This window comes from Mobula birostris, chromosome 32 (assembly GCF_030028105.1).
Source record: "Mobula birostris isolate sMobBir1 chromosome 32, sMobBir1.hap1, whole genome shotgun sequence".
Taxonomy (NCBI): domain Eukaryota; kingdom Metazoa; phylum Chordata; class Chondrichthyes; order Myliobatiformes; family Myliobatidae; genus Mobula; species Mobula birostris.
Window position 1 is genome coordinate 17,953,892 of NC_092401.1, and position 20,725 is coordinate 17,974,616.

Consider the following 20,725-nt stretch of genomic DNA (forward strand, 5'->3'; position numbering starts at 1 on the left):
CCTAATAAAGTGGCCGCTGAGTCACTGTGAAAACAAGTGACTTTATTAATGTTAAGTGGGTTATAATTTTAACACTCCATCCCAGTGTATATATATATTACCTTGCTGCAGCCTTTCCTTCCTTACAGACTTATTGGTCATGACATCCATCTTTCCCTTGTCCCTCCACTTTGTGGCCTGGTACTCTGGTTCCCATTCATATCTGTATCCCATCTCCTTATTGTTACATTGGATTTCCCCAGCCCCACCCTGCCAATCTAGTTAAAACCCTATTTGCACCTCCTAGGAAGTCATTCCTGCCTGTGGCCATCAAACTTTACAACTCCTCCCTTGGAGGTCAGACATCTTGAGCCAATAGGCTGGTCCTGGACTTATTTCCTGGCTTAATTTACATATTACTATTTAATTACTTATGGTTTTATTACTATTTAATTATTTATGGTGCAACTGTAACGAAAACCAATTTCCCTCGGGATCAATAAAGTATGACTATGACTAATCTGCCTGTTGTATATTAGTCCCTTCCATTTCAGGTGCAATCTGTCCCTTTGTACAGAACCATTGTCCCAAGAGAGATCCCAATGATCCAAAAATCTGAACCTCTTCTTCCTATACCAGCTCATTGGCCACACATTCATCTGCCATGTACTCCTTTTCTTACCCTTACTAACATGTAATCAAGAGGATGCTATCCTCAAGGCTTTTTGATCTCTTTTTGTGTTCTGTGTATTCACTTCATAGGACCTCGTTCTTTTTTTCTACCAGTATTATTTTGGACTGTGAATTTGCCTAGGGCACGTGGCCAGGTGGTTAAGGCATTCGACTAGCAACCTGAAGACCTGAACACCAGCCAAGGCAGCATGTTGTGTCCTTGAGCAAGGCAGATAACCACCCAGTGCTCTGCGACGACACCGGTGCCAAGCTGTATCGGCCCTTGCCCTTCCCTTGAACAACATTGGTGTCATGGAGAGGGGAGACTTGCACTATGGGCAACTGCCGGTCTTCCATACAACATTGCCCAGGCCTGCGCCCTGGAGAGTGAAGACTTTCCAGGCGCAGATCCATGGTCTCGCAAGACTAACGGATGCCTTAAAAAAAATTTGCCTAGGAAGGTGGTCTTAGTTGAGGTTCATCCCGCGGTATTGCCTAGTGTAAAACTCTGCTCCGTGATCTGTTCCTATCACAAACTGGTAAAAGATGCACCCAAAACATTTTTAGCAATATTAATGCTGCCCTGTAAATGAAGCAAGGCAGGAAGAAAACCTGAATGAGGAGCTCAAAGAAAATAATATAAATAAAAATTAATGGGACTGAAAGGTTATAGCTTCTTAGTATTTGGATGACTATCCCTGAGGAGTTTCAAGGATGTGGCTGTGAAAATTGTGAATGTACTGGTTGTCACCTTCAGAAATCCCACAAATTGGGAGATAGTAAATGTTTTGGAATCCTACACCATAGAAACTTCAGACCTCTGTGTCCATGCCTGTGTAAGAACAGAAGGGGAGAGAAAACAAGCAGTTAACGTGGCCCTTTCCCTGTATTATTAAAGAAATGGCATGAAGAATATAATAACGTGATCAAGCGGAGTTCGGGCAGATTTCTGAAATACAAATAGTATTTTACAAATCTGTTTCGGGCTTTATCAAGTTGAATCAGCAATGCCAAAGTAGTTGCTAGGATCTGTTTGATTTCTCTGAAGGCTTTTGTTGAGGTGCCGCTCATGAGATTATGAGTCAGAGTTTGACTGCTTGAACAACACACACAGAACACTGGAGGAGCTCAATGTGGCAGGCAGCATCTGTGGAGGGAAATAAACAGTCAATATTTTAGGCCGAGGTGCTTTAATAGTCTCTCCATAGACGCTGCCTGACCTGCTGAGTTCCTCCAGCATTTTGTGTCATTTGCAGAATCTCTTGCCTATGACTGACCATAATATTGGGGATGAGGTGTTGCTGTGGGAAATTGAGGATTTGTTAACAGATAGATTGCAAAGAGTAAGGATGAACAGGAATCAGTTACTCTTTGATTTGCAAGTTGCTCCTAACAAGGTGCTGTCAAGATTTATGCTGATGTAGCCATAAGGAATGAGATGCAGATCAAAATGAGTGCAGGGTAAAATGATTAGCAAAGACGTGGCCAATGGAATCAATGTTGGTAGAAAAGCAGCGTATTTTATCTTATGGGAGTTTGAAAGGTGTTTAATGTTTAAAAGGAGCTGATTAATTAGTAGATATGCATGCACTTAAGTAAATGGTATTTTGTCCTTTACTGCAAGAGGACTTATATACAGCATTCAACCTTCATTTGGAGGCACAAGCGACTGCAGATACTGGAATTAGGGATAAAAAATAAACTGCCGGAGAAACTCAGTGGGCTGAGCAGCTTCTGAGGAGGAGGAGACATGGTTGGCTTTTCGAGACAAGTCCCTGCATCAGGAGTGAAGTATGGAGGAAAGGTATAAGGAAGACAAGGAGGGGTGAGGCAGGATCTGGGCAGGGGTTGATGGACACATAACCGGTTAAGGGAGCAGTGGGATGTTAGAGACGGGCTGACAGTTAGAAACGGGTAAGGGAAAAGAAATTTAGGTAGTTTAAACCAGTTGGGGGAGGGTGACAAATCTAATTCTGTCCATTCCCCAGCCCTGCCTCACCATTGTCTAATGTCGTCACCTTCTCCTTCCTGGTTCCATTCTGCATGTCATCTCTCTTTCAACTGCTTCCAATGATCATCTTCTAGTCTTTGACCCTACCTCTATCCACCCACCCTCTCCCCTCTGGCTCCATCTTCCCCCTTCTTTCCTCTCTCTTTCCTTAACTGCCTCTACCTATCACCCATCAGCCGCTGTCTTCTAATTCCACCTGCCCCTCCCCACGTAACTCCATGCCCATCATTTCCCTCCAACATGTCCCTGCTGCACCCTCCCCCTCGCCTCTACACTGCGGTAGAAGTGTTTATTGTGAAATGCAGAGAAGTTTTGAGTCTGCATCACAAAAAGGGGGCACTTGGCTCAAATTTCCAATGGCAGCAGGGTTCAGTTTCAACACAATCGTGGCCACTTGATCTATCCCACTCTTGCACGTATGATATCTTTAAATAAATGAAGTGTCCATGTTGAAATGATCTGATCTGAAGCAATGTCTATAATTAAACCTTTGACTGAGGCCAAATTAGGACTGTAGTTTGAGGTCATGTCTCACACAGGCAGAGAGGTTTAAAAAGGTGATTTCAGAGTCTAGTTCTGGGCAGCAGCAGGCACAGCTTCCAGTGGTAAAGTGATTAATTTCAGAAATGACAAAGTCTGGAGAAAGCAGGTATTGTGGAGTGGGTATGTATTGTATTTTGCAAAAGTCTTTTGCACATATATATATAGCTTGGGTGCCTAAGACTTTTGCACAGTACTGTATTTGTCAACATGGAGCAGTGAGGATTTGTAAACCTGGTGGGAGTAAAGTTGGGAGTGGTGAGGGTGGAGCTCCGTGGGAGGGGTGTGGGACAGGTGGTAGAGCAGAAGTGCCAGGGGCGGGGGGTAGCATGGGTGCAGACACACCCACCACTGAGACATGAGGCAAGATCATTTGATTCCAACCATTGGTTTATTGATCATTACAGAGTGCCTCCCACATCCTTCCCCTTTTCCCAACCATGGTTCCCCTCTCCCTGTCCCCTTTCCACTCTCAATCCACAATAGAGACTCGTATCAGAATCACGTTTATCATCATTCACATATGTCATGAAAATTGTTATGTTTTATGGCAGCAGTACAGTGCAATATATAAAATTCTTGCGGTACTGTGCAGAAGTCTTGGGCACCCTAGCAATATATACGTGCACAATACTGTAGAAGCTGGTTGGCCATGAAGTGATTTACAAATTAAGGTGCACTTTGCAAATTAGAGGTTTTACTTAAGGTGGAGACAACTGGTGATAGGTTAGGATGTGGGGCATGGGTGACAGAGCTTTGGTTACCCCGAAGTTTTGATGGGGTAGAGTGAAGCAGGTTGTTTAGGAAAAGACAGGCCAAGTGGGAATGATGCAGTGGGCGAGTGTTTCATCCAAAGTGAGCTAAGACAAGTGGGGTCTTGAAATGTTATAGAGCTAGAACTTGTTAGTAACGTGTTAGTAATAGCAAAGAGATGTATTGTAACGATCATCACAGGATCTAACACCAAGGAACCACGTGGTTCACTTTATTGGTCACCGGAAAGAAAGGTTGCGTTCGTGTCTAGGGAACAGAATTGATGATCTGGTGTGAGGCAGTGGCTTCCATGATTAAGACAGAGAACCGTACAGCATTAAAATGGACCTTTTAGCTCAGCTTGTTCATGGTGAGCATGATGTCCATCTACTTGCCTGTATTAGGCCCTAATCCCTCTATGCCGGGGGTTCCCAACTTTTTATTATGCCATGGACCAATATCATTAAACAAAGGGTCCGTGGACCCTAGGTTGAGAGTCCCCAGCTCTATGCCTTTCCTCTCCAAGTACCGGTCAAAACACCCTTTCAAATAACGTAATTGTATCTGCCTCTATCACCTCCTCTGACAGCTCATTCCATATACCTGTCACCTTTTTGCATGGAAAACCTATCCCTTGTGTCCCCTTCAAAATTTTCCCTTTTTCACCTTAAACCTGTGCCCTCTAGTTTTAGACTTGCTTACTGAGGGAGAAATAATCTTTCTTCTGTTTAACATGTGAAATTCATATCAATAGTGGATGTTAGGCAAACTGAGTAATGATTTAGTGGCAGTGAAGGGCAGTGGTGAGATAGAACTGGGGATCATAAGGGTACAACAGAAACTTCGAATGTGTTAAGGATGAAGATAGTGAGGTAACCAGATAATGTGCTATTACTAAGGAAGAGCAGAAGGGATCAATCAGGGAACTACACCTATTGATCAGATTTTGCTCCCTTGCCATTGGGAGCTTGGATACAATTTTGGACTGTTTTCAACAGCTGATTTGTTCTCAGTAAAACAGCCAATCTGAATTTGTGTCTGGAATGGATGATTACAAATCCCAAGCTCTTCCACTTTGAGCATATTTTCTAATGTCTGATGTATTTCTTTATATTATTTCTGACTATTGTTGCGCCTTAAAATGGTGTTAGTGTCATTTATGAAGTACAGATTATACCAGCAAAAGGGCGAAGTCTATTTATAGGCATACATACAGCTGAAAGTTTTTCACACATACAGAAAATAGATATCCGTTAGAGTTTTGAAGTGCAAACTGAAGTTTTACCTAAGCCAGGTCCCTGATCTAAATGCAAGTTTTGATGTTTCAGATGTTTGAGAATTGGAGCTGTCTCTTATGTGGCTGTAGATCTCCAAGCCACAATGTCTCTATTAACAAGGAGGCTCTGAGAAACCCATCTTCTCCTTTCAGCATTTTGGGGGACTGTTGTCTTCAAAACTCCCTAAGGCCACTTTTATGTTTCTACCAACTAGGGGTTCCCAACCTGGGGTCCATTGGGCCCTCAGTTAATGGTAGGGGTCCATGCCTTAAAAAAGTTTGTGGACCCCTGCTACCAACCATCCCCCTCCCTATGGACTTTATTTTGCAACACATGCCCTTCCACCCATTTTAGGTCCACACTCAGGGACCCCGAACAGCCTTTTCTGGTGAAGTAATGGTTCACTTGTGTTTCTTTCAATCAGTTGTACTGCATTCAGTGTTAGCAATAGAAACCAAGCATTGACTTGGGAATGGCTCGCAGAGCACCTCCAGCGCTCAATTTGGCATAATGTGGGCAGTTTTGTTCACCGGCCTACAGGAAAGATGTCAATAAGATTGAAAGAGTGTAGAGGAAATTTATAAGGAAGTTGCTGAGATTTGAGTTATAGAGAAAGGTTGAATGGGTTCGGACTTTTTCCCGCGATCATAGGAGAATGAGGGGAGATTTAATAGAGGCATACAAGATTGAGGGGTAAATGGAAGCAGGCTTTTTCCACTGAGGTTGAGTGAGACTAGAAGTAGAGATGATAGGTTAAGGGTGAAAGGTGAAATATTTAAGGAGAACTTGTGGGGGGACTTCTTTATTCAGAGGATGGTGTGAGTGTGACTCAAGCTGCTGGAGATGTGGCTTATCTGGTTTGAATTCAACATTTTGGAGAAGTTTGGATAAGTTTGTGGCTGTGAGGGGGATGACCCAGCAGCAAGCTGATGGGATGAGGTATAATAACAGTTGGGTATGGACTAGATGGGCCTGTTTACAGCTGTGGTACTCTGAATATTTTAGATTCACAGCATCTGCACTATTTTTGATTTCACTATTAAGTTTACCACCTATCTCTTGATATTGAGGGAGATGACCTTGGCTTTATTTGCAGCAGGCACCTTCTTGTCTGTGTTTCTGAATTGTGACAGCAGCATATACCAATTATATCAGTAGCTTCTCTTTTCACTATTCTATTAACTGTTTAATATGAAAAAGTTCTGCTGTTCAAGGAACTTGTCTGGACACACTTGACTTGAATGATTCATAAAAGGTTTTGTAAAGTATAATGTTCAATTATTCTAAATATTGTACCAAATTTAAAGTCAGTACAACTTTGCATACAAAGATAACAAATTCACCAAATACGCTTCCTCTGAAACTTGCTCTATTTCATTTTGAAAAGTGAAAAAATATATAATGTTGGAAGTGTGAAATGAAAGTAGAAGTTGTTGGATATTTACTGGTCAGGCAGTACCTGTGGAAAGAAACAGAGAACGAGCAGGTTACAGGGAAATAGGATTGATTTGGCATGGACTAGATGGTCAAATGATTATTTGTAATGTCGGGAAATATGGAAAATAACTTAAGGTTTTTAGGATCTTTCATCTTTTTTTTGATGTGCATTTAAATATCTCCATTATGCATAAAAGCCTTTCCAAAGTTTAAAGATTTCTTTGTATTAGCACCTTAGTGGATAAGTTGTGTAGGAAAAAGCGTTGCGTCCTGATTATCTTGTCTGGCATTATTTTAAAATCTTTTTGCAACCTGTCAATGCCATATTTGTTTTAAATTATGGTAACCAATTCACAGTTGTAGTGCACAAGTAGAACAGTTTTGTGCTTCTTACTTGAATCCCGGCATGATTTTCATATTCCTACAGATCTTTCTTTCTTTAACTCTATGCAACTTTTTCCAGGGATTTTAGCATGGTATTGGAATAAGTTACTAAACTTTGAGGTATTTATCTGTCATTTATGCAGACAAAGCCATTTAAGTCCTTTGATTTTCTTGCAGACCGATCCTGGAAACCTGCCAATTTTTGAACAACTTGGATTTGACCAGAGTTCAGATTTCTCAGACACGTCATTCCAGCAGAAATTGGATGAAGCCAAAGAGCAGATTAAACGGGAGATCAGGAAAGAGTTGAAGATAAAAGAAGGTGCAGAGAACCTGCGGAAAGTGACTACTGACAAGAAGAACCTGTCCAATGTAGAACATGTCCTGAAAAACTCCAATCGAAAACTGGAGAAGTTACATGAACAGCTACAGGAACTCAATGCTCATATAGTGGTGAAAGACCCTGAAGAATTGCAAGGTAATGGCTGGAGTGTCTTGTATGTGTGTGTGTGATATATGTATATATAATATGTGTGTGTGTATGTGTATATATGTGTGTGTGTGTGTGTGTATATGTATATGTATACATACACATGCACAAGCCAGTTCTGGGTTATTCAGTACTGGGTTCTTTGGTAAAAATGTACTGTCCCAGACATCCCACCTCTCCTGGAAGTTCCGGGAGTCTCCTGCATATTAATAATGGCTCCCTGATGACCGCAAATTATATACAATGTCCCGGAAATTAATTTTTTTTTTTGGGAGGGAGAGGGGGAGAGAGGGAGGGAGAGAGAGAGAGAGAGATATATATATAGCAGTGTTCCAAAAAAAGAAAATTAAAACGTACGTCACCCCAGACTACACTAAAGTGTACCCCTGCCTAATAGGGGTAAAAAAATAATGACAGTGTTGCTCGCTGCACTGTTTGCAACAATGACTTTTCTATTGCCCATGGTGTGTTAAGACTGTAAAAGACGTGTTGAGGTGAGTTTAACAGGTGTCATTCGTTTATTAGCATAGCTAATGTTATTTAAACTAGCTGGCTAGCTGCTAAGGAGCTACTCTATTGCAGACATCCCACCTCTCCTGGAAGTTCCGGGAGTCTCCCACAAATTGATGGTGCTACCTCCCTGAAATGAGTTTTTGCAGGGTGGGATGTCTGCTGTCCTCACCATTTCCTGGGAATTTCTAGCCTGTAACTGATCAAGATAGAGAAGGTGAATGGCTCTGAGAACTTTTGGGAACACAAGGAAACTCAAGCACCTCTCAAACTATTGCTCACCTCCTGCTCCATTAGTGACATCAGCACCTCTGCAGGTAGGTCTTGGCCCTCAGGGTCCCCTCCAGTAATTTCTTCCCACTGATGTTAGGCCCACCAGCCTATAGTTCCCTCGACTGATGATCTAGTGCTTGTTAAATGCACATTGTTAGCCCCCTCCAGTCTTTGAGTATCTCAACTTTCGCTAAAGATGGTGCAGAAGCTTCTGCCAGGGTCTCTCCAATTTCTCCCCAAAATGTCCCAAGATATACTTCAGTGGGTTCAATGTCCATTTAGGAATCGGATGGCAGAGAGGAAGAAGCTGTTCCTGAATCACTGAGTATGTGCCTCAGGCTCCTGTACCTCCATCCTCCTGTTGACAATGAGTAGAGGGCATGCCCTGGGTGATGAGTGCCCTTAATATGGATGTCACCTTTCCTTGAATGCACCGCTCCTAGAGGATGTCGTGGGCACTACGGAGGCTGGTACCCAGGATGGAAATGGCTAACTTTACGACTCTCTGCAGCTTCTTTCAATCCTGTGCAGTAGCTGTCCCCTCCCCCTCCCCATACCAGATGACGATGCAGCCTGTCAGAATGCTCTCCACGGTACATCTGTTGAAGTTTTTGAGTGTTTTCATTGACAGACCAAATCTCTTCAAGCTCCTAATGAAGTATAGTCGCTGTCTTACCTTCTTTATAGTTGCATCGAAATATTGGGACCAGGTTAAGACTTCAGAGATCTTGACACCCAGGAACTTGAAACTGCTCCCTCTCTCCAATTCTGATCCCTCTGAGAATTGGTATGTGTTCTTTCGTCTTGCCCTTCCTGAAGTCCACAATCAGCTCTTTTGTCTTACTGACGTTGAGTGCAAGATTGTTGCTGCGACACCACTCCACTGGTTGACATATCTCACTCCTGTATGCCCTCTCATCACCACCTGAGATTCTACCAACAATGGTTGTATTGTCAGCAAATTTATTGATGGCATTTGAGCTATGCCTAGCCATACAGTCAGGGGTATATAGAGAGTAGAGCAGTAGGCTAATTACACACCCCTGAGGTTCACCAGTGTTAATTGTCAGCGAGGAGGAGATATTATCACCAATCCGCACAGATTGTAGTCTTGCAGTTAGGAAGTTGAGGGTAGAATTGCAGAGGGAAGTACAGAGGCCCAGGTTCTGTAATTTAACAATCAGGATGTGGGAATGATGGTGTTAAATTCTGAGCTATAGTCGATGAACAGCATCCTGACACAGGTGTTTGTATTGTCCAGGTGACCTAAGGCTGTGTGAAGGGACATTGACATTGCGTCTGACATAGACCTATTGTGGCGAAGGCAAATTGCAGTGGGTCCAGGTCCTTGCTGAGGCAGAAATTAGTTCTAGCCATGACCAACCTCTCAAAATGTTTCATCACTGTAGATATGAGTGCTGCTGGGTGATGGTCATGAAGGCAGCTCTCACTACTCTTCTTAGGCACTGGTATAATTGTTGCCTTTTTGAAGCAGGAGATCAGTCCATGGAGATTTATTCGCCTTGATATGTTCCAAGACAGTCAGCTCCTCCACTGTTGTAATGTGGATATGTTCAGTATTATTTCCCTTCATTCCTTAACTTCCATGACCTTCTCCACAGTAAATATAGTTGAGAAATATTCGTTTATCTCCCATGGCTCTACACATATACAACAACATTGATCACCTATTCTTTCCTTATTACTCTTTGACATTTAGAATTTGTGGAGAATAATTTAGGATTCAGCTTTACCTTATCTACTAGAGATATCTTGTTTCTTCTTTTTTATTTCTCTCCTGATTTACATAAGACTGTTAAGACACAGGAGCAGAATAAGGCCATTTGGCCTATTGAGTTACCTCTTAAGTGGCCCTCCTTTGTCTCTTTTTCCCATAAGCTTCACTTAATCCCAGCTGCCTATACTTGACAAGCCTCCTCCTATGAAGTGACCTCGATGAGGTTGTAAAATCTTGAGGGGCTCAGGGAATGGCTCACCTTAATTAGGGAACTGGGTTGAAGAGCCACTTTCTGTACTGTACAACTCAGTGACTCTGTGGAACCAGACACTGTGGCTACAACAATTGGAAATTCTAACACTGCAAGTCAAGAGCATGATGAAATTCCCTTCCTGGATATATGCAATGCTGACAATTTGGGTAAGGTTGATATGAACTAGGCTAGAGTAGGCTGCTTGATTGGCATCCCATCCACCAACCTAAACATCTGCCCATCCTACCATGTGTACTCAATGGGATGGAGTGTTCATCATTCTGAATGCACTACCACCACCTCCCAAACTAATGTCCTCTTCCTGTAAAATGTGCAATGGCAGCTGGTAGATAAGGGCATCATCACTGCAAGTTGCAGACTATCCTGGTCCTTCTTCATCACTGCGTCTGGATCCTGGAAACTACTGACCAGCGCACTTCAGTTGTGAAAGAGGTTGACTGACCACCACCTTTTCAAGGGTAGTAGGGATTGGCATAAATGCTGGTCTTTCAGCCATGTCCAGATCTTGAAAGTGTACAGAAAAAAATGACTAATAATTAATTATACTGCCTCTCTTTATTCTATCTTTATAGAACCTTGTGTCAAATCTGTTAGGAATTGTACAGTATAAGTAACTAAGTTTTAGTCCTTGCATTGACCCCAGGGTACACATTGTCCACCTTCCTTGAGACTGGAAAATGACCATTAACCTCCTGCATTGTTTGCCCTGAAGTCTGTTTCCTATTATTCCTGCTGTTACTGACTCTAAACCCGTGAGCCTCCACTTTACAAACCAGCCTTTTGTCATATTTCCTGATAAACGCAGAAGGAAGCAATTCAACCTATTGGAGTGCTGGCTCTCGGAGTACTCTCTCCTGACCCATTCCCTTACTTGTATTCTTGCTACCAGTTTCCTTATGACATATACATTGACTTCTTACCCATTCTTCTCTTCCTTCTCTGTATTAGGGTAACTTGCCAGTTAATCTCCAAGCACGTCTTTAGGAAGCGGCACACCAGAGAACCTGGGGGAAGTACTAGTCACATGGAGAACATGCAAACTCCATGCAGGCCCAAGTGAATGAATGCAGTTGAAGTGGTATAACTGCGGGATAATCTGTTGTATCACACTGTGCTGTCCACAGATTCATTAAGCACTTAATGAAAATTCCATCTGGACAACATCTATTGCATTGATTTCATTGTCCCTTTGTTGAACTTGATTTGCTTTGGCTCCTCTAGTGTCCGATTTAGCTGTCTGGTGAATCTTGTGACTGTATCTGACTCTACCATCTCCTCTGGCAGCACGTGCCCGGTATCAATCCCTCTGGAAAAATTTTCCCCTCTGATTGCTCTAAACTTCATATTAGCTTAAAACCGATGATTAAAAGCTTGCTTTACACCCCTACCAAGACAGAAGGAGAAAGACTCTTACAATCTACCCTATCCATGCCTGTCATATTGCCTCCTTCGCTCCAGGAAATAGAAACTCGGCCTATCTGATCTTTCCTTATAACCAATGTGGCCCGGCCTGGGCAGCATTTTGGTGAATCTTCACCCTCCTGGCTAATGGATAGGGACCCAAGGGAAGATAATTGTGGAATTAAGAATAGGGAGCAGGAAATTGAGAATGAATAGTTAATTCCAAAAGGTAAACTGTTCTTTGTCGAGGTAATGGGTTGAGTAACATAGATTGTTTCTGAACCTGTGTAGAGAATGTTGGGGAGAGTTTGATGGACATTCATAAACACCAATGTGTTTGAACAAGTAAATCGGAAAGTTTCCATTGGCAAGGGAGTGGGTAATAAGGGTTAAATGTAAGGTGACAAATGGGGGGGTGGGGGGGTGGAATTAAGATGTTTTCCACATTGGGTTGTATCTTGCTAGAAAAATAATGAAAACATATGTTTGTAACTTTCAAAAGAGAGAGATGTACAGTCATAGAGCAGTATCACATGAATACATGCCCTTTGGCCCAACCATTCTGTGCTGATCTCAGTGCCCTTGCAACTATACCAAGAAAGAACAAAGTTGTCCCGGGAAGGAGGAAAGCTGATGGAAATGGGCTGGGTCCAAGGGACTCCTTTACTCTGTGGTTTGATATTGCTAAATTGTTAGTCATGCTGTTCTGCCTTTTTTTGAAATACTTAATACAATGCATACTGGTTAATTTGGACATCAGTTAATTGGGGCTTCTACTTATTTGGGACGATTCCTTTATTTAAAAAGAACATGCAAAAACTAATTGAGAAAATAGCCGGGAATGCCCTTCTTATTTTGGGATGCTATGCCATTTAATTGGGGCACAAGACTTGTCAAGCAGTTTCTAACCGGAGATAGTCGCCTGCTGTTAGACACCACATCGTGAATATAGTGAATGGTTTTAAAATTGCATCAGTTGCGCATGTTACTGGTCAAAAAGCTGTGATTTTTGCCATTGATAGTTGGCAAGGAATAGAGCTGTTTTGCTCACTGCAGTTTATTTACCGTCAATGTAAAGAACACGGCAACATACACTGGATGAATTGTTCCGATAACTATTAGGAACGAATACAATTTTATAGTGCTGTAGTAGTTTTGGCAGCGTTCTAATTTGTTCCATATTTTATTTAAATCCATAATTTGTTACTCAGTTTGTCTTTTTTTCATACTTTTTTAAAAACTGTTTTCATGAAACTTCATCTTATTGGGGCAGCTACTTTATTGGACCTAAATGTATTAGTCCTGATGTGTCCCAGTTGACTGGAATCAACTATTTAAAACAAGTACAAATGAAAATCTGATTTTTAAAAAAAATTTAGATACACCACAGTCTCCTGGTACTTCGAGCCGGGAGGCTCGTTCGACTGCGAACAAGAACCGGGTTGTAGCACTTGAAAAGCAGCTTGACATAGAGATGAAGGTGAAACAAGGAGCTGAGAATATGATCCAAATGTACTCCAGTGGACCCATGAAGGTAAGGAAGAACTTCCTGAGATTCAGCTTCCATACGTAAAGCAATCTTTTCATTCGCTACTCTTTAAGTCCTTCTTCTTGGAATGTTGGTTGAGGGTTTTGCAAGTAAGAGTAAAACAGAGGTGTCCATTCCAGCCTTTTGAAGTGTAGAAGATGCCAGTGGTGATTCCCTTCAAGTTGGGTGGCCTTTGGACACCTAATCTGGTTAGAGCACTGTTATGGTTTATGGGATTGGAGGTCAGAATCACCTGCACAATGTATCGATAAATTCTTACACATTTAGTAGTGATGTGAGTTTTGACATACGTAGAACTCTGATGACTATGTACTTAGAATAGAACATAGAATTGTACAGCACAGTACAGGCCCTTCAGCCCACAATGTTGTGCCAACCCTTAAACCCTGCCTCCCATGTAACCCCCCACCTTAAATTCCTCCATATACCTGTCTAGTAGTCTCTTAAATTTCACTGGTGTATCTGCCTCCACCACTGACTCAGGCAGTGCATTCCACGCACCAACCACTCTCTGAGTAAAAAACCTTCCTCTAATATCCCCCTTGAACTTCCCACCCCTTACCTTAAAGCCATGTCCTCTTGTATTGAGCAGTGGTGCCCTGGGGAAGAGGCGCTGGCTGTCCACTCTATCTATTCCTCTTAATATCTTGTATACCTCTATCATGTCTCCTCTCATCCTCCTCTCCAAAGAGTAAAGCCCTAGCTCCCTTAATCTCTGATCATAATGCATACTCTTTAAACCAGACAGCATCCTGGTAAATCTCCTCTGTACCCTTTCCAATGCTTCCACATCCTTCCTATAGTGAGGTGACCAGAACTGAACACAGTACTCCAAGTGTGGCCTAACCAGAGTTTTATAGAGCTGCATCATTACCTCGCGACTCTTAAACTCTATCCCTCGACTTATGAAAGCTAATACCCCATAAGCTTTCTTAACTACCCTATCTACCTGTGAGGCAACTTTCAGGGATCTGTGGACATGTACCCCGAGATCCCTCTGCTCCTCCACACTACCAAATGTCCTGCCATTTACTTTGTACTCTGCCTTGGAGTCTGTCCTTCCAAAGTGTACCACCTCACACTTCTCCGGGTTGAACTCTATCTGCCACTTCTCAGCCCACTGCTGCATCCTATCAATGTCTCTCTGCAATCATCGACAATCCTCTACACTATCCACAACACCACCAACCTTTGTGTCGTCTGCAAACTTGCCAACCCACCCTTCTACCCCCACATCCAGGTCGTTAATAAAAATCACGAAAAGTAGAGGTCCCAGAACCGGTCCTTGTGGGACACCACTAGTCACAATCCTCCAATCTGAATGTACTCCCTCCGCCACGACCCTCTGCCTTCTGCAGGCAAGCCAATTCTGAATCCACCTGGCCAAACTTCCCTGGATCCCATGCTTTCTGACTTTCTGTATAAGCCTGCCATGTGGAACCGTGTCAAATGCCTTACTAAAATACATGTAGATTACATCCACTGCACTACCCTCATCTATATGCCTGGTCACCTCCTCAAAGAACTCTATCAGACTTGTTAGACATGATCTGCCCTTCACAAAGCCATGCTGACTGTCCCTGATCAGACCATGATTCTCTAAATGCCCATAGATCCTATCTCTAAGAATCTTTTCCGACAGCTTTTCCACCACAGACATAAGGCTCACTGGTCTATCCCTACTACCTTTTTTGAACAAGGGGACAACATTCGCCTCCCTCCAATCCTCCGGTACCATTCCTGTGGACAACAAGAACATAAAGATCCTAGCCAGAGGCTCAGCAAACTCTTCCCTTGCCTCGTGGAGCAGCCTGGGGAATATTCCGTCAGGCCCCAGGGACTTATCTGTCCTAATGTATTTTAACAACTCCAACACCTCCTCTCCCTTAATATCAACATGCTCCAGAACATCAACCTCACTCATATTGTCCTCACCGTCATCAAGTTCCCTCTCATTGGTGAATACTGAAGAGAAGTATTCATTGAGGACCTTGCTCACTTCCACAGCCACCAGGCACATCTTCCCACCTTTATCTCTAATCAGTCCTACCTTCACTCCTGTCATCCGTTTTTTTTCACATAATTGAAGAATGCCTTGGGGTTTTTCTTTACCCTACTTGCCAAGGCCTTCTCATGCCCCCTTCTTGCTCTCCTCAGCCCCTTCTTAAGCTCCTTTCTTGCTACCCTATATTCCTCAATAGACCCATCTGATCCTTGCTTCCTAAACCTCATGTATGCTGCCTCCTTCCACCGAACTAGATTTTCCACCTCACTTGTCACCCATGATTCCTTCACCCTACCATTCTTTATCTTCCTCACTAGGACAAATTTATTCCTAACATCCTGCAAGAGATCCCTAAACATCGACCACATGTCCATAGTACATTTCCCTGCAAAAACATCATCCCAGTTCACACCCGCAAGTTCTAGCCTTATAGCCCCATAACTTGCCCTTCCCCAATTAAAAATTTTCCTGTCCTCTCTGATTCTATCCTTTTCCATGACAATGCTGAAGGCCAGGGAGCGGTGGTCACTGTCCCCCAGATGCTCACCCACTGAGAGATCTGTGACCTGACCCGGTTCGTTACCAATTTCTAGATTTAGTATGGCATTTCCCCTAGTCGGCCTGTTAACATACCGTGACAGGAATCTGTCCTGGACACACTTAACAAACTCTGCCTCGTCTAAACCATTGGAACTAATCAGGTGCCAATCAATATTAGGGAAGTTAAAGTCACCCATGATAACAACCCTGTTATTTTTGCACCTTTCCAAAATCTGCCTCCCAATCTGCTCCTCGGTATCTCTGCTGCTACCAGGGGGCCTATAGAATACTCTCAGTAGAGTAACTGCTCCCTTCCTGTTCCTGACTTCCACCCATACTGACTCAAAAGAATACTTTCACAATATGTACTTCTATCAAACTTCCCATTACCTTTCTCCAAAAGAAACAGTCCAGTGTATTATCTGTCCTTGTCGTACCTGCCCTCATCCCAGAAACTACTATTTTAAGCTTTTTCTAATGCCTTCATATTCTTCCTATCTTCAGCCAGAATTGAATACAATACTCTGGTTATGGATGGGCTGGTGAGTTATAAAGGCTCAGCAAGACAGCCCTACATTTATACTCTCAACTCCTTGGACCTGCATAGCCATCTTCAATGACCTGCGGATTTTCATCACCAAGTCCTCTGCACTCGCATTCCCTTTTTAGACCGGTTTCAACTTTCTAAATCTCCGCTCATTCTCCCTGCCAAATGCATCACTTCACATTTCTCTACACTCAGCTACTTCTGCCACATGTCTGCCTGTTGCATTAGCCTGTATATCTTGCTGCAATCTGTCACTATCCTCTTCGCGATTTCACAACATTGCCAAGTTGTGTGTCATCCACAAACTTAGAAGTTGTGGCTTGCACCTCGTTAGTCTTAGGTCAGTTATGTAGAACAATAGAAACAATTGCTCTAACACTGATCTCTGGTACCAATCAATCTTCAGTCCAAAAAAAGAGCCATTTAGCTCACCTTATTGTAATCTACTACTTAAACAACTTTGTATCTGTGCTATCAATGTCCTCTTTGTTACGTTTGTGCACCTTATCAGAAATGTTGTGAAGTCCATACGTGCTACATTGATGGCATAACCCCAATCAGAAAACTGTAACTACAACTCACCCATAACAAATCTAGCTGTCCTTAATCCAATTCCTTCCAGGTGGCTTGTGGGCTATCGATCAAATGTAGACGGTTGGGACAGATGCTGGGCAACTCAGTTGGCATGGACGAGTTAGGATGAAGGGCCCTTATCAATGTATGACTCTTTGACTTCATCCTGTCCCAGATCCACATTTTCAAACGCTTCCCAGTATTGACTGACCTGCTATTGTGCAGTGTATCCTGACTCCAATATATTAAAGAAGAGATTAACATTTGTTGTTCTTGAGTCCTCTGGCACCACCCCAACATTCCAAAAGGAATTTAAAGATTATGGTTGGTGTCCTGTGATTTTTTTTCTTCATAGAATCAAAGCACCGTAACGGGTCTTCATTCAGTTCATGATACCTATCCATACCAGACCAATTTGCCTGCAATAGGCCTGTAGCACTCTTCATTTTCTTGTCAACGTACTTGTCCAAATGCCTTCTAAACATTGTGATTGTATCTACCCCTGCCGCCACCTCCGGCAGTTTGTTCAAGATAATCACCACCGTATGTGTGAAATGTGTACACCTCTAAGTTTCTTCCGTTTCACCGTAAACCCCTGCCCTCTAGTTTGATAGCCCCTTGCCCTAGGAAATAAACACTGTCTATCCCTCTCCATGCCTCTCATAATCTCATCCCTCAGCTGCCTCCTCAGAATAAATCTAGCCCATCTAGTCTGCCCTTACGACTACAGGTCTCCATTCCAGACAGCTTCTTGACAAATCTCTTCTGAACTTACTCTTTTTCTATGACATCCTTCCTGTAGTGTGGTGACCAGAACTGTACACAATACTCCTACTGCAGCCTACTAGTGTTTGGTACAATTGCATCACGATGTCCCAACTCTTATACTCATTGAGGCAAGCAAACCAACTGTCTTCTTCACTACACTGTACATTTATGTCACAATTTTCAGAAGGCTATGAACTTATATACCAAGGTCTCTGTACATCTCTGTTCCTCAGGTAGCTACTGTGTCCTCCAAATTTGATTTCTTGAAGTATATTACATCATACTTGTCTGAATTAAATTCTACCTGCCACTGGTCTTCCAACATTCTGGCTGATCTATGTCTTGATGTATCCCGAGACAAGAACTATCTTTGCATCGTCCGCAAGCTTGCTAATCACTCCACCTATGTTCTTATCTGAGAAACAGCAATCATTGTGGTGCACCTCTTGCCAAACTTCCATTCAGAAAACAATCTCATCTACCACAACCTGACGGAGGGTTTTGACTTAGTGTTGGAGATGCCTTCCCCAAACAAATGCTGCTTAAGCCATCGATTCGTCCAGCAGATCCTTTGTTGCATCCACCATTATCCTCTGCATTCAATCACTCAGTTTGGATCTCAGATCCTTTGTGCTTTACACAGGCTTACCATGACTAACCAATGTTCCTTTCAGCAAATTTCTTAATTCCTTAAAAACTTAGAGCAGTACAGTCTTCTGTGCATCTCCAAGTGAACATAAATCCTGTTCCTTAGGATAATTTCCAACAACCTAGCACACTCTAGACTGCATTGAACAGTGCAGACAGGATGTTGTGACAAACTAATTACATTAGTATTTAAACATCCAACTAAGCTAGTCCATTCTGCCTACACAGTGTCCTTATCCTTCCATTCTCTGCACATTTTTGTGCCTATTTAAGAATATCTTAAACTTCTCCATCATGTTTGCCTCAATGGCCACCCCTGGCGGTGCATTCTAGCCATCCATCGCTCTGCAAATAAATGTCCTGCACATTTCTTTTGAACTTGCTCCTTCTCACCTTAAATGCACATCCTGTAGTATTAGACATTTCAACTCATGGGAAACGAAACCAGCTGTCTGTCTATGTCTCTCATAAATTTCTATCAGGCAAAACACTAAAATTAACATCGTAGACATCAGTGATAATAATTCTGATTCAGATCTCCCTTTAGCTTTTGCTGCTTTAGAGAAAACAGCCCAAGTTTCCCAAAGCTCTCCCTATAGTACATACCTTCTGATCCAGACAGCATTCTGGTAAACTCCTTCCATACCACCTCGAAAGCCTCCAATACCTTCCTATAATAGGGTAACAGAATTGAATGCAGTACTCCAGATGTGGCCTAACCAGTTATGAAGCTGCAACATAATTTCCTGACTCGAACTTAGTGCCTCAATTAATAAAGGCAAGGATGTCATGCACCATATTTACTGCACTATCAACCTGTGCAGCCACTTTCAGTGTACTACAGACCTGGACTCTAAGATCCTTATGTTCATCAGCACTGTTGGAGTCCTGCTTTAACTGTGTGCTGACCTTTTACATTTGATCTCCCAAGTGCAATACCTCACACTTGGCCAGATGAAGCTCATGTCTGCAACTGCTCTACATTATGCTGTATCCTTTGGCAATCTTCTACATCATCCACAACACCACTAATCTTTGTATTGTCTGAGAACCTGCTAACCCAACCGTCCACATTTTCATCCACATCATTTACACATTGCAAACAACAGAGGTCCCAGTACGGATCCATACGGAACACCCAGAAGTCCAGGACCACCAGCCAGGATAAGTTCCGTTGATCACTAACCTCTCTCTTCTGAAGGATAGAATATATGGCTATCACCATGGATCCCATGCATTTCCAGAGCCTCCCATGTGAAACCTTTCCAGATTTATCCCTACAGCCCTTTTTTGGACAACAGGTCAACCTTAGCTATACTTCAGTTTTTTGATACCTGTGCTATGGCTAACAAAGATGCCAACAATCTCTGTCAGAGCCACTTGCTCTCTTTAGCACCCTGAGTTTGGTACTGCCAGGCCCTGGGGTTATATCCACTCTACTTCTAACACTTCATCCTTCCAGGTGTATGCATGTTCCAGAATGCAAGTGTGCAAGTTTTCACTGATAGGCTTCGCTACTTTATACTATGCTGTTGAATACATTTGGATTCTCATTTATGTTGTGTGCTGATCCTTTCTCATACTCTTTCTTTGCTTCTCTTAACCCTAGCCTCCCATCAGCATCTTTTACAATCAGCCTGTAGGTTGTTGCCGATATTTTCATCCCAACAGCTTTTTTTCTTCACTTTATTTTCCTCTGTATCTCTTTCATCATCTAGGGAGTTGTGGACTTGTTTGTTCATTTTTTGCTCCCTAGGGGAATGTGCCTCAATTGTGCCCGAACAATTCCTTCCTTAAACGCAGCCCATTGTTCTGCTCAAGTTATGTAACAGGGAAACAAGCCTTCAGCCCAATTTGATCATGCTAACCAAGTTGTCTATTTAAGCTGGTCCCATTTGCCTGTGTTTGTCTTCTCTCCTTCTAACACGTTCCTATTTGTATACCTTTCGAAATGTCTTTTGAACATTGCAATTGTACCCACCTTTAGAGCTCCCTCTCGCAGCTCATTCCTCCCACTACATGATCAACTCGCTTCTCGCCTTCCCTTTAAGGCTTTCCCTCTGATGCCCACTAGTTTAAGACTCCTGTACCCTGCTGTTCTGCCTGTCAGTCTTTGGTTTAACCTTAGCCGGGCCATATCCACTCTCATCTTGTTGAAATTAATCGTCCTCTATTGTATTATTTTTACTTTGATTGCTCCTTCTTTTCTGTAGCTAAATTAAACCCTATGATCTTAAAATCACTAAATGTTCTCCCACTGAAGCTTGGTGCACTTGACATGAACCAGATCCAGCAATGCCTCCTTGCTCCCTGGACCCAGAACACACTGCTGAAGAAAATTATCCAGGGCACAATG

At 42.7% G+C, this 20,725-nt stretch overlaps 1 protein-coding gene across 2 annotated transcripts in view; it reads left to right on the top strand.

The window, feature by feature from the left end:
* Positions 1-20,725, top strand: part of LOC140191269 (serine/threonine-protein kinase N2-like) — a 155,123-nt gene that overhangs the window by 25,200 nt on the left and 109,198 nt on the right. Inside the window, exons 1-3 of one of the 2 annotated variants that reach the window (XM_072248528.1) lie at positions 3,291-3,311; positions 7,231-7,531; positions 13,119-13,273. In XM_072248528.1, the coding sequence (XP_072104629.1) occupies positions 13,214-13,273 (60 nt within the window). In that variant the 5' untranslated portion in view covers positions 3,291-3,311; positions 7,231-7,531; positions 13,119-13,213. Of the gene's footprint in view, positions 1-3,290; positions 3,312-7,230; positions 7,532-13,118; positions 13,274-20,725 lie in introns of those variants that run through there. The other variant, XM_072248527.1, reaches the window with a different exon arrangement.